Source organism: Accipiter gentilis, chromosome 9 (genome assembly GCF_929443795.1).
Source record: "Accipiter gentilis chromosome 9, bAccGen1.1, whole genome shotgun sequence".
Taxonomy (NCBI): domain Eukaryota; kingdom Metazoa; phylum Chordata; class Aves; order Accipitriformes; family Accipitridae; genus Astur; species Astur gentilis.
Window position 1 is genome coordinate 2,635,152 of NC_064888.1, and position 22,618 is coordinate 2,657,769.

The following is a 22,618-nucleotide window of genomic DNA, read 5'->3' on the forward strand; positions in this document are numbered from 1 at the left end:
AAATACAGAAAGCTGTAAAAGCAGCCACATCCCAAATGTGCAGGAGCTCAGCTGCTGGTGATTAAATAGGTAGCCTGCCACGACAGCTTGAATCTTCATGTGTGACTAGTTACCATCTCTATACAACATTATGTCTGTAGTGCTCTTCCCTTTCCCCCAGAAGAGGCCTTAGTTAGGACTGTGTAGCGGTCACTACTGAGCAGAGGAACACGATACAAACCACACAACATTTTTGCACTCAAAATATTTACACAAGTAGCAGCAGGAATGCTTTGCTGCCTCCTTCTCCTGGTTGTTGCCTGTCCAAGCTCTGAGAGACTTCACTGAGGGTTTGGGCTTTGCAGCTTGCTGGGTGAGGTCCTTAGTACCTCAAATAAAAATAATATGGAACAATTCATCAGTGCAACTTACTGTTAGGAAGTCTTCCAGTATGTGCATCAGTTGCTGTGAATAACGGCTGGGTAAATAATGCAAAAGTTATACTTGGATAATCTGCAATTAAGAGCAAGTTTAGGACAGAGGAAACAGAGGACTAGATTGGGTTCATCGAGGGAGTGGAAGGCATAAAACAGCCTCTTGCTGGTTTTTTCCTCGATCCTGGTAAAGCCTTGACTCCAGGGAAATTCTGCTTTCCTGGAGAAATCATTCTTTTGAATGATGGTCTTGCTCCACTAGAGAAGCTGAGAAAACACAGAAAAGTTAGTTTTCTTCCTCTCTCCCATCCCCTCAGCCATGCTGGCTGGCTAGTTGGGCAAACAGAGCATGGTAGTCTGTTCTGTATTTTGAAAGTGTGGGACCAATTTCCTATTGTGTTCCCATCTAATAAAGGAGCTCTGGAAACTAAGCAGACAAAATACCCACCAGCAGGCTTGCTGGAGCAGTCAGCGCCAGCTCCCTTCACATCCTGCCGCCCTACCCCCCTGAAAAAGCAGTGCCAAAAAGGCACAGTCTACCCCACAGCTCATGAGCTACAGGGCTATTTCCAGCTGCTGTTCAAGCATTTGCTGTCTTGTGTAAAATCAATTGAGAACTACAGCAGCAAAGTCAATGGCTCCAAAATGGCCAGGCTGATAAAAGACTGAGAGTCCAGAGGAAACATCATCCTGCATGACAAAGCATCTCTGTATTCTCCAGCCTGCTTAAATGCAGTCATTTTCACCATCAGGAAGCAGAACATGAATATTTCCTATACTGTAAAAAACTCCTTAAAAATAAAATCGCTAGATCCATCTCTTGCACTGCAAGCTTTCATCTTAACTATTTCTTATATGCTGGAGTCAAAAATTAGCCCCTGAGCTTTCAACTCCCTTGACTGTAGCAGCACGGTGATGGTAAACAACAGGAACTTTGGTGCATTTTCCTTGTTTGTTTTTATGTAACTCTTAAGCCATTTCTGCTTTGGATATATTTTGTTTCTCTTTAACCCAAGAAAGTTTCCACAGAGTTGCAGTTTATTAATTGAAAAGTGGTATTTTCATGGCAGCAATACTGCTTCCAGTGTACGACACAAAATCCCTAAGATTTTCTCATCAACCGTGCTACTGCATTTTTTTTTAAGAAGTAGCTCTGCAAAAAAACCCAAGCGCACTAACCATCTTAGGAGGGGTAAGCCGGTTCTAATGGTCTCTCAGATAAAACAAAAATGAAGTGTATAGCATCATCTGTTTGAGCTTTAATTATTTAATTAATCTACTAATACGCTCCTAAATGGCACTCTGTTGGTCAATTTCAGATGGCTGCTTTTGTTATATTAACTTTTTCTTCCCAGCACCCCAGCGGTTTTAGTGGGTTTTTAGAGACAAAGTGGTTTATTAACAGTTGTGTATAACCAGAGCTACCTCAGTGTTACAGGCAAAATCCAATGGGATGCAGAGGAGACTCAGTGGAATAAGAATGGAGGCGGGAGCCCGGAAGAGGGCTGGGGAGAGTCACTTGTGCCTCAAGTGACCACCAAGAGCTGCTGGCCGGGACAGGGAGGATGACAGAGGTACGTGGCGCTTTTCAAGGCTTTTGGGATTCAGGGGGTCGGTTGCAAGGCCGGGAGGCAGCCGGGAGGCAGAGGACAGGCACCATTCACTTTCTGAAGCCAAAGTGCTGATCTCGGGTACAAGACCAAGATGGGCAGCACCATTTTATTAAGCCCTTCTATCTCTGGAGTTTCAATCGCTTCCATGTCCTCTACCAAAAGTACCAGCCCTGCTTACCACCCTCACTCCTCACTCCAGGGCCCGAGACTTCTTTCCTCTCCCGCATACAGACACAGACCAGTCCCTCTCTGTCTCCTCCAATGCACGGCATTTGGTTTGGTTTTGAAATCTAACCTGAGGGAATAGGGTTTTATTTATCTCCTAATTTCCTGAGCCAAATATACAGGCAAGTCCCCCAGATTTAACCAAGAGCAGTACACGAGGGATAAGTAGTACCTGGAAGCAAAGTAGCAGGTATGACCACATAGAATTTTACTGTCTACTACTGGTAAAGACTTGCAAGTACTTTCTTCATAAAGAAAGTTTCTAAAAGCTCATTAAACAACTTTCTGCATAAACACATTTTTCTTAAACGCTTCAATTGTGGACTCACAGGAAATAAATAACACAAAACACCTTTTCAAGAGAGCTGAAGACCTTTTAAAACCATCTGGAACATCAGACCTGCATGATGTCAGGTTGCTTTGTCATCTTCTTCAGTAGAGATGCAACTATAGAGCTTCCCAAGTGATACCAGGTTAACAGTTGGGGGAAAAATAACATTGGTGTAAGCGCAGAGTTACCACATCTGTTCCCCACCTTCTCCTCCTCCAAAAAAAGCTAATTTGTTATGTCAGAACAGTATTTAGCGCGCACAAGAGCAGGGCTCCAGGGGTGGGCAGAAGTAGAGGGACATGTTGTTTTACATTTTCTTGAGGGGCCAAGAGATGAGAGGACTCTCATTACTTTTACTTACCAGGAATGGCTTGCTCACTTAAGACAATAATGAAGTAATTGGGACAAACTGCAAACTATGCTCAGCACAATCTGTAGTGACAGAAACTGCCGCTTACAAATTAGGATCACTAAATACTAAGGGAAACAACATCAGCAGTGAGGGCAGAGTGACACAACCTTAAGTTTGTAAAATAAAAAAAAAAAAACACAACAGCTTTGGGATTCGTGGAAATGGTGTGAATGTGTCCTCTGGTACTAATGTGCCTCAACAATATACAATCTATCTCATTTTTTAGTCCTCCATTGAATTTTTTTAAATAAAATTGCCTTCAGTTGTCCATCATACTTCGCTCCGTAATGCAGTAATGGGGAGAGGACATGGCAAACTAATGAAATAATCTGAGCTGCTGAGGTGAGAAAGCCTTGCAAAGCTGCAGCTAAGAGCAGAGTTTTCAAGTGACACGCTGATACGCTATGGACATCATGCAAACGCAGAGGGAAGCGGCAATGGATTGAAAAATTATAGTCTGAAAACTGGGGCTAGGAAGGACCGAGTAGATTTCAGGATCAACTGAGTACTGTTTTTCAATAAAACTTACGGAGCAGCACATCCTCCTTCAGCATTAGTAATGGTGGCATAGAAGTGGTGGTTCCCTGCTTTGCAGACCTGCTGAGGGGCGTAATGAGCTAATACAGTGGGCTCTTCACAGCTTCAGGGCTTGTTTCTTATCCCCCTGCCTCCTTAGGCAGGAATAACGTTCACCTTGTGACGTTTTTTGCTTGGGTTTGAACTCTAACCAGGAAAAAGAAGTCTAGATACAATTAACAATTCTTTCAGCTCTTCTCAAAAACCAGCAGTAGTTTCTGATTTTCTTGTTCATTTAGAGGATTGGGTTTTGCCTAATTAATAGGAACAGCATTGGAAGTTGAGATCAAACTGGCTATCAACTATGGCCAGGATAAGAGAGTAGGGACTAGCAGTGCAGGAAGGAGCATTAATCAAGCAATAAACTGTACTTTAGTGATACTAATGCAAGAAAATTCACTTAAACCAGACTAATAAAGTACACTTTGTGTGCTGGAAGGCTGGCATTCCTATAAGCAAACCTGGCAGGCTTCTGAACTGGCTGTTCACTAGTGTTGGAGACCAATAAGGAGACACATCATTAGAAAAAACCACAGAATCCCACAACACTATAAAGATGTCTTCTCAGTGGAGTACATGCTTTTTATTAATAATGTGATAACATTAGTAACAAACATTGGATGTCAAGGTGACCTGTATCAAAAGTGTAACCCAGAGACATGAGAATTTATTAAGAGAGTAACACCTCCCCAAAACAAGGATAGGTCAACCTACCTGCTGGCTCCTGGACCTGAACCTTGCTGGGGCAGGAGGTAGTCTGAGGGGGTGGGCCATAACCTGAAATACTACGTGGGGATTTTGGCTTTATGGTGTGACAATGTACACTCTCCTGATCTCCATACCATACAGAATCTTTCTCTCAGCTCTGCTCAGTCTGCCAGCAGACCTACTGGAAGTAGGTTGTATGACTTGCTCTCTACCAGCTCTGCCAGCTCTACTCAACTGTTAGCCCATTCCCACTCTGTAGCCCTAAGAGGACAAGCGAAGACTTGGACATGTTACTAAGATCTTGGTGCAAATGTGCTGGAGGGAATCTGAGTTGGGAAGAAGTATTTTTTCTTCCAAACTTCCCTTTTTATTTCATTTAACAGATAGTAAAGTTAGCAAAGGGACAATAGCGATCTGTAACATTTTCAATTCATGATCACTATAGGTTTCATGGGGTTTCTTAACCAACAGCCTAGAAATTATACCGCTCCAGTCCTGAACTTTGAAAGAGTGTCCCCAAGAGGAAAAAGACAGTTTATGGTTCTTTTTGCTGCCCACATTGTGCTAGGCCGGTGCACTGCTGTGCAAAACATGGCAGTAAATGCCATGGAGCAGCAGCCCATAGTCTGGAGCTGCCTCATAGTGGCAGTCAATGACACATCACAAAGTTCTGGCATTTGGGGGAGCCCTTTCACCTTAGCAAATACAAAAAACATGCCAAAGGATCTTCTTAGTTGCCAAGCAAAGACATCTTGAGTAACAAGTGTCATCTGGGAAAACTTAGTGACATGGCAGGGAAGACAGGTTAGATTCTTCCAAAAAAAAAAAAAAAAAAAAAAAAAAAAAAAAAAATCAGTCCAAGTGGATTTTGGATTCAAACAGGTTTAGAAAAAGTTTCTTTTTCCAAGTATCTTACAGAAGCCTAGTGGCGATCACGCACTAACAGCACTTATCTTCATTACATACTTTGAGATACAGTGCAGCCATTTAGCAAGGCACTTACCAGCACAGTCCTGCATTTAGGACTACACTGTCATAAGAGAAGTAATTTAAATCTCTACAGTTACCTTGCAAAAATCTCATCATTCCTAAGATTCAAGATACGTGTAGTTCACCCACTGATCTCAGAATAATGATTTATTTCATATTTGTTCTTTTGTGGAGTGATTAGAAAAGTTTTTTATTGTTAATATCCGATTTATCTGAACTTCCAAATGTAACAGTCAGCAGATTTATTACAGCTCACAGAATAGAGTAGGAAACAGAACACAGATTAATGTTAATGTTTCAAAAGGCCTTTTGAAAAGCTATTATTACTGCTGTGTTGCAGTCAATGCTTTTTTTATTGCATTATTACATCTATGTTGTTGGAACTTTCTGCGTTTCATCAAACATTTTCAAACTTACATTTCCAAGGCTGGGCCTTGGACGAGGGGAGATCTTTAGATCTTTCAATCGAGATACAAGTTGAGGGCCCAGGCTCTCAGCTACCATCAAGCAGTCCAGCTGATCCGATCACGGCGTAACGATGCCGATAAAGGATCTGGCCCAACAGCATAATGTTTGAAGAGCTGTATGTCGTAAGATACATGCAGGTTACTATTGGCCACATTCATCTCTGGTGAAGGAATGCCTAAGCCTAGTGAATGCAGCGGGACTTTGGGCAGGTCGGCACATTGCATCCTCCTTTCCAACTACTGCACAGTCCCATAATGTATCACTCAAAGTGCTCTGCTGAAAACATGCCAGTATAAAGGCATGATAGTTTGTCAGTGCAAGAAAACGGGCATTTTTTTCAACTGTGTGCTTCTAATTAATCCAACAGCATTTTCAAATAATTTAAGTAAGTGTTATCTTACAGGTTTAGAGAAAAGCAAAACATTAACGTAGAATTAAATAAGTGGGGGAAAAGATGAAAATGATAAGAAATTCAAGATAGGAACACAAAAAGCGGCAGAATATTAGACTATTTCTCTGCCTCTAAATTCACTCATGACTTGAACAGGATGGATTCTCTTCTTTGCAGAACCTTTTCTGACAGCTGCATAGATTTCTTCTGGCTTCTCTCTTTTAATTAGGGGCTTCTTCTCTGGAGCCTTCATTCTCCACATCACAACAGGATGTCGTGGGCCAGTAGGACTCTGAATCTTGATAATCTTTGTGGATGCAATATAGGACATCTTCACTGTCTGCACCACAGCATTCATTAAATTTTTGGCAGCCTGAATTAGTGAAGTGACGCTATCCAACTGTAGTAAGAAACAGAAACATTAGCTGAGGAAGCTGGTCTGCTTTTAATCACAATATGCTCAGGAATAAAAATGGTTAAAAAGTAAGACAGACTACCATACCAAACTGTTATTTCTTTGTTTTCTCCTTGGTGTGTTTGATCATTGTATTCGTGTTCCATTGCTCAGACTTAAAGTGATAACACAGAAATTTGTGCTGGTGGAATAGAAATGCTTAGATAGGTAACATTTGTTGGTTTGTTTTCTTTTTAAATGTGAATTCATGATGCTCGTCTGCAGCGTCTCATTGCAATTACTACTGATGGGTAATGAAAGCAACTCAAAGAAGAGCTATGAAAATGTGACCTCTTACTTCCTTTGTTTCAGCACTAGGCAAAGTCTCCAGCTGCTCCTGTCGCCTTCCAGGCTCCCACACCTGCTTCTGAGCAATGCTGGGATACTGGGAAGGAGCTGGCTTTGTCAGAGCTGCTGAACCTAGTCTCAGTGGCTAAGATTTTCAAGGGTAATTAAGAGTGGGATAGCACACAGAAATTGCAGTGACCGTGTGGCCTCTCAAACTGCGAGTGCCAACCAAAGGCAGCCTGTGTAACACACCAATCCCTATCACCTACTACCATCTTCAGCATACTATGTAGGCATACAAGCAATAAAGCAAAGGCATTTTTCCCTCAATACGCATGGAAATAGGAACCAACAGAAAATCTGCTAACTGGAATAAAAAAATGACAGCTTTAACAAGGGAGTTGGCTCTGCCGTACTGCTCTGGAGTGCAATACAAGCAAACTCACCGATTGCACTGCTGGGGACGCTTCACTGCCTTAATCACCTCCTCAGCCCCAAGGACTTGGGCAGCCTAGCTAGAGGCTAGTAGCACTGTGCAAATGGCAAAAATGATCCTCTGATCTGTACTGAGTAGAGGCATTTTATTCCGTGTTAACCCTCCCCAGAGAATCTTAATCTCAAACTCTAGGCACCAGTGTGGTCCAATGCTGTGCTCCAGGAAGAGATTTCAAGCAGACTGTTTGCAGAACAGAGTTACTACTCTGATGGGGAGAGCTATGATCTCAGCGGCTACGGCTTGACAAAAGCAGGAACAAGCGCAAGTATGTGACAGGAGGCCAACACTGGCAAAAGAAGTGATGCCTGTAATTGGCCATCAGTATTACTTCAGCCCTTGGAAATGAGAACAAGCGTGGTTGGGTTTTTTCTCAAAACAGAGACTGATAAGGCTTGGGCTCATCCCTTCAGAAGTAATAGGGACAACAAACACACAAAAGGGGAGGACCTGGTGGCTGGGGAGGGGAAGGTGTCCTTCCACCACTTGTGGTCGTAAAAGCCAAGAGCAGAGAATTGCTCTGTGGACATTTGCTACAGCTGTGGGTAATGTTAGGCATTGTATGCCACCCCAGGCACTTCAGAAGGTATCACCACATGTCCAGTGCAGTCAAACAGGAAAAAAATTATACCAATTTAGGTGAAATGTTTATGATTTTATTTTTGGTCATATGGGAAACTTTTTTTTGACACGGTTGGTTAACAGCTGAGTGATGCCATATTTCATTTTGAGCATACTGCTTTTTGTACCATTAGATTTCTTTTGGATTTATTTGCTTGAAACAGAGGCTGCCTTCAGGTATTATTATTATTCAGGGTAACTTCAGGGATCTTTGCTGTGGTCATAGTGCACCAAAGAACTGCTAGGGACAAATATTGGGCATAAATCACCTCAGTGACCTAAATGAGTAGCTTTTTATCTTGAGAGATGACACCACACTCCTATTTAATTACAAGGCTGACAATTTCAATTTGGAAAGGAATCTCCAGTGTGAATACCTTCAGGAAAGCCCTATTTTACATATTTATTATTTAAATATTATTTAGTATTTAATACAGTTACCATTTATTTAAAGTAATTTTTGTTATAAGTAGTATTTAAATAAATACATTCTACCTGAGCTGCCTGCTGCCTTATGACATCCTCCCCCAACAGGGAAGAGGAGTGTTGAAAGCCAAATTTACATCAGTGTGCCAGGACGAGAGTAATATTGCTTTTAGGACAAGACAGTCTACTTTCTAGGGAGTATGTGTGTGCGTGCACACACTTCCATGCTCCAAGCACATTGTTCAGCAATATTTGTCACTTGCATATATGTCAACACTAGGAAAGCCCACTATGGTTTGCATGTAAAAATAGTAGAATTACTCCATATAACTGGAGAGACTACATTTCAACTTCTAAACATCCTCTTTGTTGAAACACTTGTCTTCTGTAAAAGCAATGAAGACAGTTCTCTAAAAGGGCCATCAGTTTTAGTGGGAGAATGATCTTGCACTTCGTCATCCAGCCTAATTGCGCAGTCTTTTGCAACATGCAGATTTGCAAACTGAGTCATTAAGAAAGGTTCAAGGTCTTCTCCCCTTTGCCAGGTCAAATGAAGATCAGGTGAGGAGTATTACTGTCTGTCCTCAAGTTGATTGTGCACATTTGATACACGTACACACAAATGCAAATAAGGCAATAATAAAACCACAGCCAGTGGGCTGGATTTAGTTACAATTTGGAAATGCCGCTGAACTGGCAGAAAATCCCTCCACTTAGTATCACGTCTACTGCTTCTCTCCAGAAGTGCCAAAAGACCCTTACTAATTAATTCTACCCCCCTCGCCCCTCCTGCAAGTTAAAATACTTAGTGGCTGGTTGAATGCACACATACTTGTGATAGCAAACTGAAATTAGCTCTACATTCCATGAAAAAGTGTAAAATTTCCCTCTAGAAGTAAAGGCCTCTGAAGTTCATTCCTTGCTGCAGCAAGGAATTTGGGCCCATGATTTATGAACTGAACTTCAGGGCAGCAGGCTGCGAGGCACTCTGCTAGGTTAAGCAGTACAACATAGTTTTTGTGATACAATTTGACATGAAATTCAAAGCATGTGGTGACCTCCAAGCCTAAAGCTTATTTCCAATGCTGCTTTTAAACCAAACTTTTTATAAACTTCCAGGCTATCAGTAAGGTGTTCTGCTCAGAGGCCTGATACCTCGTCAGTCCCAGCATATCCCTTTTCCTAGGGAGGCCGACTAGTGGTGTAGCATTAACTCGCTGCAACTGACATCTTGTCCACATTTCAAACTGCTGAATACTCGGCCTCACAATATATATTACTTGGTTAGAAGGACTGAGGAGAGAAAAACAAAAGTTTCCCATGACCTGTTTTATGCTAACCAGAGGATTAATTAGACACAGACACACATACACACACAAAATTTTAATTATCTGTTGTTTTCTGGAACAGCTGACGTCACCACGATCCTGACAGCTTCTTAAGAGCTTTGAATAATGTTCACACGTACACCCCCCCTCCCCAATGGTCAGTACCAGTGGCATCATACACACTCACTTTTCCAGCATTGGCTGGGTAGTAACACCACTATGAAGCTGCTGTGTGCCAGAGAGGGTAAAAGAGAGGAGAGTTTTGGTTCTACGGCAGGTGTATGGGCTAAGGGGCAGGGGTTTTTTTCCCTGAAGTTGTCTGTAATCCTTCCATTTTTAGAAAGTTGCCTGGAGTTAGAGCCACACTAGGAGGATGGCAGGCTGGGCAGCAAGCTGGGCTGTCAGTGGCAGGTCTAGTGACTGCTGCTCCAGGAGTGGGGAGAAAAAAAAAAAAAAAAAAACCTGTTCACATGGAAGGGAAAAAAAGCTTCTAGAAGAAATCGGTAGCAGCATCCAGGCAGGATAAAGGTTGTCCAAAACTTCATCTAGTTTTTATTGTGACTCTAGTTTATACTGTGAAATACGGATAATGAAGTGGAATCCTTTTAGGAAACCATTATTACTTGCCTTTCATCTCCTGGGAAACGTTAGTTATCACCTCATTCTGGCATCTGTAGCTCCTTTCACAAAAAGGCTGTGGCTGTGGACCAGTCCACAGCTCCTTCACCACACCACCGTGATCAAGAAAATGTGGTTATTGGGGGTGGGGGGTGTATTTCTTAACTGCATTCAAAATTCTGGAGAAGCTTTTAGAAGATGTTTTTGGACATCTTACAGATGGTAAGAATCAGGCCACACATTTAATCTTTTGTCTCCAGAGAGCAGCTCTTTTTATACTTCGTTGCCAGTAACATTACAGAGTTTGGTGTAAATCTATTGTTCTTCTATAAATCTAATGTACTCAAGGACTGCTTCACTTGGATGCTTTTATCTCAGATATTCAGCAGGCTCTTCAAGGTCTTATATCTAGGAAAACTGATGAAATGAAACTTGGCATAAATGAAAGATAGGTAAAATATTCATTGAGCATTTAAGTTCATTTCATTTAGAGAGATGTAGCTGCAAACTCTTCACTGTGTAGCAAGTGGTACATAAAGATTCACTAGCAAAACAAACCAACCAACCAACCCCAAAATAAAAGCTGTTTATTTTTGCTTGACTCCCACTTTTCCTCTTTTGGCACTTTCCATGGAGACACAACGTTCCCGGCTCCACATTTCACAGGTCTGACTGTATCAGTCAAGACAGTAATTCATTAAAGGATTTAGGAAAAGCATCCCTTGCCACGCTGTTCCTCGTTTAAATAGGTCATCTATCCTACGAGCGTTAGTACTTTGTTTCCATTGCAAAAGGAATACAGAATGATTCTACAACCACTCTAACTTCACATTGTGGTGAACCACACAAGATAGAGACCTGAAGACAGTAATTAAACAATTACCCAAATCCCTCCTCCACCAAAAACCCCACTGGCAGCACTTATGCTCAAATCGACTCTCCTGTCTCCAGCACTTCCATTCCTGTTCTGTAAGGAGTCCTGCGTGCAAGTAAGCAATCTCTCCGTTGAATAACAAAGCTGAAGGGAGTTCCGAAAAAACTGAATTTTGAAACTTAATTTTCAATTTGTTTACATGCATTGTATTTTTCACATTTTTGTAAAATAACTTAATGTCTTGGCAGTAGTAGCAATCCATTACTATAAGGAGTTTAACAATGTAGTAACTGATACGGTCTGTTATTTTTGCTTAGTATTTAGAATGATTAAGAGAATTGTACGTTAGAATTTGAAGAAACTCTTTCTCTGTCAAAGTATTTTCTGTTCAGTGTACTAGGAACAGTGTAGCCTTGTCATGTGTCAGTACGACTTGTTTCTGTAGCAGTTAATCAAATACAGAATTTCCTTATTCTCAAAGCACATGAAGTCACTCTCCCACTCACATTCTTTGCTTAGATCTGCAGACACTGTCTGACATAAAGAAGTAGCAGACAACGGCCCTCTGGAATAAAGCTGTACAAGAGACTACGCAAAACAATACTCGCAAAACACTTCTTGATACATAACGTGCCAGTCTGCTGGAACCCCAGTTGTGATACTCTTGATTGGTCTGCTGTGAGCATAGATTTTTTTGCAGGGAACTGCAGTTTTACTATTTGAGCACGGATTTATCAATTGGCTGTTTACAATCTCCCAAGTCCTATTTACAGTTCAACCAGACTTTCATTTTTCATACAGATGAAAACTAAAGAACTGAATATCATACTCACAGTTCTTTAATCAGTGTTGGAAGTCTGAACTTAAAATTCTTTTGGAAACAAGGTCAAGTATTAAAAATTTATCTCAATTGAACCGCTAGGTTTAAATACATTCCTAGAAGCAAATTTCCTTTGTTACAGTATACCGAAAGACTAAGACTGAATTTTTATTTCTTTGACAACTACTACTGAAAATAAGACGAATTCTACGTTTCTATGAAGAGTAGTGAGCTTCTAAGTAGTGCTGCGTTTAAGGTAAGGAATACTTAATCACATTGTGCTTTTCATTTTTTTCCCCACTTTTTTACTATGTGTAACAATTTGCTGTTGTGAATTATTTTAGGGTCTTTCACTAAGGTTGCTATATAAAATGAAGTGATTTAATCCCTTAAGATTAGAAGTAGCAGAACAATCCAAACAGGTAAATTGTTAAGAGTGAAATCCTGACTGTTGAAGACACTGGAGTTTTCCTTGGCCTGGGCCAGGATTTTATCACTAGTTACTTGCCTTGTTTTCTGAGCCAAGGATGTTGTTTACATTTCTGCAGTTTCTTCTCCACCAACAATTTCATTTTAATGAAAATGGAGATCTTAGTGAAACAGTGAGACCAGAAGATGGGTGTTCAAGAAAGCACAGGAGAATGTTCAAGAGTTGGAAGCACTTCATTAACTACCATGTTTCTTCATATAATTGCCAGATGATCCATAAAACCTGTCATGGATTCAATCCCAGTACAGGTTATACATAAAATAAGCCAAAGGGAGATGTGCCATTGCGATTCTTTTTTCCCATTACTGGAAACTGTTCCCTCGGCGTTTTGCTCACCTCTCCTTTGCCATGCTCTCTCCTCCCTGTGGGATTTGGGAGAGATTTCATCCCAATTTGCGGAACTGGCCTCAGGAAATCTGCTTCACCATTTGGGCAAGTAATCTGGGGGTGTTTCTTTTCAATGAGCTGAGTTTTCCTAAAAATGTGGCTATTCTGTTGGTTATCTATCTCTGCCTGTCTATCTAGTAATTACGTTATACACCTCAAGGGTATTTTGGGTTTGTTCTGCATTCTACCTATTTTTCAGGTGGGGAAATAGAATCTAATGAACTAAATAACTAACCATTACCAGGATCTGCCTCAGGCTGTATAGGATTCAAAGACCTGAAATTAAGTCCTATAATTAGACCAGGCCCTGCGTCCAAGTGAAATGATAAACAACTTACGTAAGTACTGTAAAACCGTTTCCCTGAAACACCATAATGGAACGTACGCTTCGACACGCGGTTAGCTCAGTCCCTCCCAAGTACTGCTGCTTTCACTTGCGGGAAGGTTTTAAGAAAACTATTTTATAAAAAACAGATCCTTGAGAAAAACAGAATGATGGTTTAATACAAATCCTTTCCTTGCTGTTCCATCAGCTGGTTTAGTTTGCGAAGAAACAGAGTGCTCGCTGCAATAGTCTTTTACATGCGCTAAGGTTAAGAACTATAAAATACATCCTGATTTTACTAATTAGCAAAGTAATTATTATTAGGAAAAGGTGAGTGTCTTCTAGTGTACATTACCAGTAATACTTCTTGCTGCTTTAAATTAGTTTTTCCTGGTAGATGCAGTTTAGAAAGCAATAGCAACAGAGCTGTCTCTAAGAAATTAACATGAAAAAACATCCCTTGCTTTGGTTCCAAAGGGCAGGAGTTCTATATACACACACCTACTGGCATACACTAGACAAGAGCAGTGAAAGATGTAGCGTTATTGCATTAAAAACCCAAACAACAGTGAAACATCTCTGTCAACTCTCAGTAAAAGAAAATGTTAAAATAATATACCAGCTCTTAGAGGTTAACGTCAACTTACAGAAAATTAGCAGTTTAATATTTTCAGAATCAAACAGCAATATAAGAAGTCATTTTATGCATAGTATAAGGCCCTGCAAGTAGCCTTCCAACATTAGTTCAAACTGAACTACAAGTTCAGTGACATGAAGAAATACCAGCAAGTGAAACAAACTGTCTGAACAAGGAGCAGTAGCTGTGCCTGTGGCACATGCAGGCATCAGCTTTGTCAGAACAGCACCTATGGACTGAAAGCAAGGCGAAAGAGAAATTTTTTCACTGAAGGTCGCACAGCAGTAAAAGCAGGACAGCAGTACTGAAGTCAGTGGAACAAACTGTCTACCTAGAATAAATCAAGTGGGCTGTGACAGTGGCCAATGTTTCAATACGATTGCCAACTTGCTGCTTAGCCCTTTGCTCCCATTCTTCAGTCCTACAGGAGCTGCAGCTAGGAAGCCATTCTGCCCACCTTCCCTTCTGTTTTAGGCAGAAAAAGCAAACCCAATCAGAAATCCTAAAAGGAACTGAAATGCGCTGCTCCCTATCTCCTCCCCTGCCATAGCAGCAGCTCTTGAAGAGTTCAGCAAAATGCTAGCTCTTGCTGTGTGGCTCCTCTCTAGCAGTAACTGAAAACCTCCAACTGCAACAAAGGTGCTGGTTGAGCAGCTTGCCGGCTGCCACAGTACTTGCATGCTGGCCGAGACACGATTTTCCTGGGGTATGATCATCCAAGGATTGGGACTGTGTCAGCCAAAAGCCTGGTGGCACCTACAGATACCCTACCTTGTATTCTTCTACGTGCTAGCTTATAGCTTTGACTCCATGTGTTTTTTTTTACTTGCAGTATCGCCTTCACAGCTGAAACACAGCCTTAGCAATATTGTACAGGCAACTTTTGATTTAACTGCGTGGGAAGTCATCAGTAACTCGGTAAGCGCAACAGACGTTTAAATCCAGCCTTGAAGCATGAAGTTAGAAGTAGTAAAGCACCAACATTTGGCACAAAAGTGGACTTATGTCACTGTTTAAGTCTCGTTCTTGAGATACCAATAGGAAGAATCAAAGCAAATCAAATGAGACATTTGCAGGAAAAATAGAGTGAAACAGCCTCTGATGCACAGGTAAGGCTGGCTAACCTGGGAGAGCTTTTCTATGCTTCTTATCAAATTCTGAGAACTCTCTCTTCCAGATTTCTGTTTCTTTTTTTAAGGCCAAAAAGCTTTGTCTCCCTTGCCAATATGAAATGAAATACAAGGAGATAATGACTACAAATAGCACAAAACAGAACTGCCTGGCAGAAGTCAGAGCGCACGATGCTTGCATATAGGATATGTTAATTTTCTGCCCTGCGATACAAATTCTCTTTATTTAAAGCCACTGTTGGGGAAAAAAGCAAGCTGGCAACGTGCAAGCCTATCATTGTGCAGTACTTGTAAATGAATTATCGGATTATCTACATAAATGAATGCAATTACTGTCAATCTGCATACTGCAAATCTTACCCCATTATATTGTGCCTGAAGAGGCACAAATTTATTGTCCATTTCCTGTTTAATCACACCTAGTGAAGACTTAGTGAATCCTCACCATTTTTACTTGTGCAGCTTACGAACTGGCAATGCTAGCTGCATTATTTAAAAATGTAAGTATTTTATGGGAGCATGAAAGACTAAATACTTATCAAGGAAATTTTTCATGAATTAAAAAACCAAACCCACAGTGAATGAAGAATTAGAAGCCAACGAGTCACACCTCTCCCTCTCTTTTTCTGTTCATGACCCTTTACAACCACTATAACTGGGGCTCTGAGCATTGCGCCGCTGGCTGGAGTGAAGGCGCTGGAGCTCAGGAAGGGCAGTGAGAAAGGCAGGTGTCCACCTAACTGCAATAAGAGACTACACGATTATATGGCCTGAAGTCAAAAAGCCACTAATTGAGGAGAGCAGGTAGGAGGACCATCAGCTGGATACTCCCGGAAGCAAGCCAACTGCCCCAGGGAAAATGGCCTGTCTAACCACACTAGGAATATGGCAGGGGTACTGAGGAAGAAACATTCCGGGGAGGCTGTCAGAGGAGTGTAGAGGGAAGACAAGGACAAGGGCACAGGGGCCAGAGATGAAAAACAACTGAAGAGGATGATGTCATACAGATGAGTGCGAGCTGTGTTTGTGGATTACAACCGACTTTTTCATATGCATAATGCTCTTTGTTGTCATGGGAGTAAGTCAGTCCCGAACTGAACTATGCTGGCAGTCACCAGCACCTCCTTAGGTACAGTGCTTCGGTAGATGAGAATCTGTTTTCCCGTCCACAGAGATAGAGGTGCTCTTATACCATGGCATTGCTGACCACTGTTACATAGTAGTATACAAGGTTAATCTGTAAGGCCATTTTATGTCTACTTTACTTTCTCCTCCATAGCTTCATTCAGAAGAGGATACTAAGACAGATGCTGTGACTTAGCTCTAATTCACGAAGGCTGTTCTTTCTTTTACAGGTCTACAAATACATGATAGAGTAAGACTATAGCCTCTGCTCTTTATCCCTCTGTTCTTTCCTCTGACTTGGTCTTTAGGCTTCATTAGAGGATTTTTTTCATGAACCGCTACTCTTCTTATGAGGAGAACAAATTTTAAAATTTCTTAAGGCCAATTTAAATCTGAGATCCTTGTCCACAGTTCTTACTGTTAGAGAAAGGGAAGTGTGGGGTGGATGTAAGTGCCATCTTATACCTGTACAACAGTGCTTTTATGTGTGGATTTATGGTCTGTCACCAGCTTTTGCTCCATCATTCTCACTTTCTACAGCAGAGTTGACTTGCCAGTGTGGAAGTTGATACTAGTCATCTGAATGTGGAAATCTGTAATTTCTCACAGGAGAGGGGCTTTCCTCCTCAGCTCTTCTGTTTGCATACACCTATAGCAGCTCGTGAGCCAGACAGGGAACTGCAAGGAGCAGACAGCTGAGGGATACCCACGAATCGGGTAGTTCAATCTGGAGCAGACATGTATGTACATGGGTACAGAAGAGAGAAATCGCAGCGAAACAGTGAAAGCAAAAAATGGAGCAACCTGCAAGTACAATTATTTCCTTTCTAATTATGCCCTTTCTAATACACTTTTTCCTGTTGCAGATCTTCACTATCCAGATGATGGATACAGTTTCAGATACTCTGAGAGTCATGGGGTTTCTTAATACATAATGAAAACTTTACCAGTTGCATGGGCATGTGCTCTTTTTTTCTTAATCATGCCTGATGTCTCTTTTTCTGGTTCTCATTCTTTATTAGCATAAATAGATATATGAGAGATGATCAGGACTTGGGGAGAATATACTCCTGTTCCAGCTACAGTCCTGACTCCTAGAAAAAAGAACTTTGCTATTGATTTCATGTGAACAAAATCTTAAGATTTAGCAGTGTTGCATAAACTATAAAAAAACCCTTTTGGCTAGAATAGTGAAATTCATCTGCCTGAGCAGACACTTGACAGATAATCAGGGCACAGATATTCTGTCCACTATAGAAAGAGTTTTCTCCTTACTATGCTCCCAGATCTTGTGTACGTCTGCATATGATTGTGTGTGGCAGGGGAGATAGATAACCTCTGTGCTCTCCTATGGAGAACTTTGTTTTTTCACTTTTTCCAAGGCCACTAACCTACATGACCAAATTCTTAAGCCCCCACATGGACTTTCAAAGCAAGAATGTGCTCCAGCTTTTTAAAAAAGCAATTCAATCATCAGGCATGTTGTATCAGTACTGCATTTCTTTCCGTCTCTGCTTATCACTTTATCCATACAAAGTATTTTTAATTCCCATATTCTCCTAAAATTGAAGCAAGTCAAACACAAATAGTTCATTTACATATAGATTAAGACAAGCCTTATAAGGAAAGCCATCACAGAATGTTGTAGTTGAATTTTCACATAACCACAATTTTAATTGAAAAGGGACAGTTGTGCACAATCAATCATGAATCCCCTCCCCTTCCTAATAACAGAGATTTAAACCAGTGAGACTTTTTTTTTTTTAATTTTAGAAAAAAATTTTATAAGCACCAATACCAAACAGGTGTCTACACTGACTTTAAAGGCTTTGGTTGAGAGCGCAGATCTCTTGGAGCATTGGCTGGCAGTTTTTCTCTCTTTTATAGGGCTAACCGTATCACCCATATTTAAGAAAAAAATACAGTCACTGTTGGAGCATTTTCCAAGATTGCTTTAACAGAGTAACAACCAGAATTTACAGTGTCTCACCTCGACTCTACAAACACTTCCAAAACTGTCCAGGACTCTAAGCACGTTCTTAATTTCCACTGACTCCAAGCTAAGAACCTGTTTAAGTGTGTTTATTGAACTGGGGCTAAGTTAAGCATTTATTTGAACAAGTAACTGCTTTCCTGAACTGGAGTTTCTGGATGCACACAATATATGTCCTCATCCTCCTTCCCTGAAATAGGATTAAGATCTATATAGTCATCTCTCTGGGATTATGAATGAAGTTGAGTTTGGGTTTTCATTTTTAGAATTCTAATTTTTGCACCAGGATTACGTACTTGCCACTGTTGACAGAGGGGTGGCACAATAAAATGGTAAAGAAAACAACGTGAGTATCATTACAGCAGGAGAAACAAAAGAGCAAGAACCAAACGAGGCTTCCAAAATGTCTTCCAGCAAGTCCACCAATCAGTTGCGGTCAATAATGGAAACGGGACCAGGAAAATTACAAAATGTATTCATCGGGCGGTACGCAGATTTTTGCAGGTCAAGGATCCATGTGAATCCAAATTTGCCAAAGTAGTGGACAATTCAAATCAGATACACATTGTGATGTGCAAGAAGCTGTATCTTTTAAATAGTTTTGTAAGCAAATCAAGTTTATCTCTTTGTGTTGTGCATTTGTTCCTTTGTCAATCCTCCAGTAACTTTTTAACTTGCTAGTTAACTAACCTCAGATTTCAAAATTTCACAGAGCCACAAGAATGCCAAAGACAAATAATAAATCTCTACCAGATCACAAAATCAGAGACTGTATAGAGGAAAAAAAGAGTCCCAAGCGAGAGGTCCCAGAGAGGAAAAGACAGCCAGCCCAATTCTTGCTGGCTTTGAAGTGGGTGGCCAGCTGCTTGTGGCACAGCTGTAGTGGACTTTGGGGCAGGTTTGTGGCAGATTTAGTGTTCGCTCTATCTATCTATCTATCATGATCGGGGGAGCACATCAGAAGCACAGAAGTTGGGGTAAAAAGCACTAATACTCTAAGAACGATGTAAACAGTTTATGTGCAGGTGAGTGGGAGAACGAAGTACTGAAACAAGGCCTCTAAGCACAGAGGGATACGTGGATTTCTGCTGTGTGGGACCATTGGGGGTAGGTTAAAGACAACATGGGGAAGTTGAGAGCAACGATAGCAAAGGACAATCACAAAGGGCATGAAACAATGACTTTTGGCTTTATTAACCCACACTGCTCATGGAACTGCTTGAAAAAAGAAAGAACAAACAGATAATGAAGGTAAAGGTGATTCATTTACAACCCAAGTGAAAAGAAGTATTTGCTTCAGAAAGTATACATTCAATTCAAAATCACTTACCTGTAGGTTCCAGAGATTTAAATACGGTCTCTGAATTATCATTTAAATAGCCAACAAAAATATCCTACAAAAATAAGTGTTTCAAATCTCACATCAGCAATAGAGGCTTCATTTTGCATTAGTTTATAAACCATATAAAATGTACTAATAGTTTTAGTGATACATATATTCCTGACTATGTGAATGTGAAGTTATCATAAAGAGGAAAGTATGTAAATAGTAAGAATGTGGGGTGGGAAGCTTTTGTTACCTGTTTTTTGTACCATTTAGCAGATTTTCTGTCTTGAAATCATAATCCCGTATGCTACAGGTAACAACACTAACAATCAAAGAAATTGTGAAGGTGAAGGCATTATATGAATACCCATGATCAGATTAGTGCTGAGAAGTGCATAAAAGTTCCACAAAATCATAAACAATGGTGTCTTTTCCATGGCTAATGATACTTAGCTGTAATCGAGCTAATGACTCTTAAATTAATGCAAAATGAAGAAATCTACTCAAGAATCAAGTCACCTTGCTCTTAATTGCCTTTATTTCTGTAGAGGTGTAGAATATCCTTCATCATTTCCTTCTGAAGTACATCTCTGGGGATTTCTTTTTGTGTACATACACGCATACTCCATATATGTTAAATAAATGACCCACTATCTTAAAATACGTTACAGTTCTTAAAACCAAATCACCCCAGAATAACAGGGAGAAATAATAATATTTTGAGAATTTAAAATAAGAAAATAATAAAAAACAAACAAACACAAGGGATTACTGTTTCTTTTAAGCCACCAGTCTCACACTTCACTGTCTCAGATTCTCTGTGTTAAGTGAGTGTAAAAAACAGTGGGGAATAAAACGAGATTCAGGACTACATGGGAACACCTCGCAAGCACAGGAAAGCACAACTCAGATTTAAGACGTAATGTGATTAATGGAGTAATTTATACCATTTTTCTACTTACAGCAGACATGATGAGCTCTCCACCTAGATTCTGAATTTCTGCTTTAACTTGACTGCAGATTTTGAGCTGATGGGAGTACAGCTTGATCTGTTCTAGGTAAGCCAACAAATCCTGTTTGCATGATTGGTCTGGACACTGAAGATTAAGAAAAGAACAGTTAATAATGCATTTCAGCAATTGCAGATTCAGACTTTTTTCTCAGACATCAGGTTAATACTTCACTGAGGAGTATTCAAATTGTGTATGCAAGTGTAGCCTTGCTTTTCACTACAGCTATATCAGGTTGCACAGTTCATTCCTCTTGTGAAGCTTTTTAACAAAATAATTGGAGGAGCTCAGAAAAATCCTAAACTTCCTCATATTCACTTTTTATTTAACACTGCTGTGCTTGCCTTAGCAGTATTTCGAAACAAATTCTTTAATGTATGGAATAATTACTTTCCCTTCTATTCCTAATAGGTTATGATTTCTTTTTAAGCAGATACCTACATTAACAGTGATACTTATGTGGGCAAATACAAGCATAAATGCAGAGCAATCTTAATGTTTATATGAAATTATTCTTTATCTTATAATATGATCTATGTCTTATAATATGATCTCTGTTTTTTTGTGTTTCATTCAGAGTTTATTCAACTTTATCAGCGGATCTTCTCTATCAGTGGGAACAGGAAAATAAGAATGTCCTACAGAAAACTCACCGATTTCAATACTTTTAACAACACAGGGTTTTTTTTATAAAAAATTGCATCCTTCTACCCTCACTTCTGTGAACTCCCAAAATACTTGGAGGGGAAATGCCGCTCTGTGAGTACCAGGCTAGACACCTAAGGCCTGGTATGCATTTGTTCTAAAGCTGCTTTTCATTGCTCTGGCAGTATAAAGGGATCTTGAGGTGAACGGTGAGTCCCTATTGTGCTACTGCAGCTGTAAAAAGTCAGCATAAGTAAGAAATAGATCCCTACAGTTTTTCAGACGTGTTTTTAGCCTGTGTGCTGTACTTACATTATAATATGGTCACTTTAAAGAAAAGATGCCTTTTTAGTTTTACTTTCAGGGAAGCTTTTTTTGAAGTACATGAAATCAGCTTCTAAGTCAGGAGACTGCCTGGTTCTGTAGAGCAAGACATGTTTCATACTGATCCCTACACTTCCAGAATTTGAAAGTAGTTAACTTTTTATTGCCTTGTATTGATCCTAACCGAGAAACCACTGTACATGGAGGAGTTAAGTGACCCACACAGCAGTTAACCTGAGTAGGGCCAGGCCTGGGCTGTGCTGTGGTGCACAAATCCCTCGTCCGCGGCATACACCTAGCTCATGTACGGCAGCAGAGGAGCTTGCGGGCAGCTCCCACTTGGTAGTGGTGATTGGGACACCGGCATATCCTTGCCTTTCTCTAGGACTGCAGAAAGGAGTTCTCGTGTCAACATCCCGTTTGACAGTGGAGATGATAAATAAGAGTTGTTTCATTGTAAGAGAATCCCGTAATAGCTCGAATGACCAAAATGGGGGAATCTCTTCTACAGAGAAGGTCTGCCCAGCATGCTGTGGATGGCTCCAAGGCCCATTCACTGCTACACCACCTGGGGTTCCCACCACTGAAAGGGATGTAGGATTATCTACGCTATTCTTTCCTTACAGTGTTAGCTCTGACAAACAGCATTTTAAATGACATCTCAGAGAGTCCGAGTGCCTGTCTTACTGGGATCATAGTGGACCAGCATCTCCTGGTGCAAAACAACTGGAATACTGAGGCGGCTTTTAATAAAGATCTTAATCTACAGCACACAGCATTAAAACCAGGATGTACTAACTGCCTTAATTATCTTATGGCTTTCAGGTCACAAATTTGACCATGAATTTGAAACAATCTTATTTTAAACTAAATTTATTATCAATGTACTTGTGATTAATTTGCCTAGTTTTATGTTGATGTGGTACTGTAATTATTTTCACAGTTGTTAACTCTGAGTCATCTTAAAAATGCTGTACGGACTCAAATACAACTGAATTCTGCTAATTATACCATACTGTGTCCCCTTCCTTCAAACGCAGGAAGAGGGGTTTATAAAAATCTGAAATGAAGAACAGTGTATCAGAGAGGTGCTGCTGTGGCTGACAAGTTATAAAATACTGCTAATACAGTTTCAAGCTGGTTTGTTGGGGGTTTTTTTCCTCCTAAAAGAAAAAC

General features: G+C 40.5%; 1 protein-coding gene and 3 long non-coding RNA genes across 8 annotated transcripts in view; 3 read left to right on the forward strand and 1 right to left on the reverse strand.

Moving 5' to 3' along the window:
• LOC126043016 (uncharacterized) overlaps nucleotides 1-7,022 on the forward strand; it is a 48,571-nt gene extending 41,549 nt beyond the window's left edge. The window contains exons 3-4 of the long non-coding RNA XR_007507327.1: nucleotides 1,844-1,987; nucleotides 6,894-7,022. This is a non-coding gene — a long non-coding RNA (uncharacterized LOC126043016). The remainder of the gene's footprint in view (nucleotides 1-1,843; nucleotides 1,988-6,893) is intronic.
• The window catches only part of CTNNA3 (catenin alpha 3), a 502,927-nt gene continuing 486,501 nt past the window's right edge, over nucleotides 6,193-22,618 (reverse strand). For 3 of the 4 annotated variants that reach the window (XM_049810858.1, XM_049810861.1, XM_049810859.1), the window contains 2 exons: nucleotides 20,426-20,560; nucleotides 6,193-6,527 (listed from right to left, as the gene is read on the reverse strand). In XM_049810858.1, the coding sequence (XP_049666815.1) occupies nucleotides 6,240-6,527; nucleotides 20,426-20,560 (423 nt within the window). In that variant the 3' untranslated portion in view covers nucleotides 6,193-6,239. The remainder of the gene's footprint in view (nucleotides 6,528-20,425; nucleotides 20,561-22,618) is intronic. The other variant, XM_049810860.1, reaches the window with a different exon arrangement.
• Nucleotides 8,741-15,576, forward strand: LOC126043017 (uncharacterized). The gene is made up of 4 exons (XR_007507328.1): nucleotides 8,741-8,970; nucleotides 12,192-12,305; nucleotides 13,126-13,264; nucleotides 14,721-15,576. It is a non-coding gene; the product is annotated as an uncharacterized LOC126043017 (long non-coding RNA).
• LOC126043015 (uncharacterized) lies at nucleotides 16,530-22,601 on the forward strand. Of its 2 annotated transcripts, XR_007507325.1 has the most exons (4): nucleotides 16,530-16,953; nucleotides 18,849-18,986; nucleotides 20,428-20,521; nucleotides 21,051-22,601. It is a non-coding gene; the product is annotated as an uncharacterized LOC126043015 (long non-coding RNA). The 2 variants fall into 2 exon arrangements; XR_007507326.1 differs by lacking the exon at nucleotides 18,849-18,986.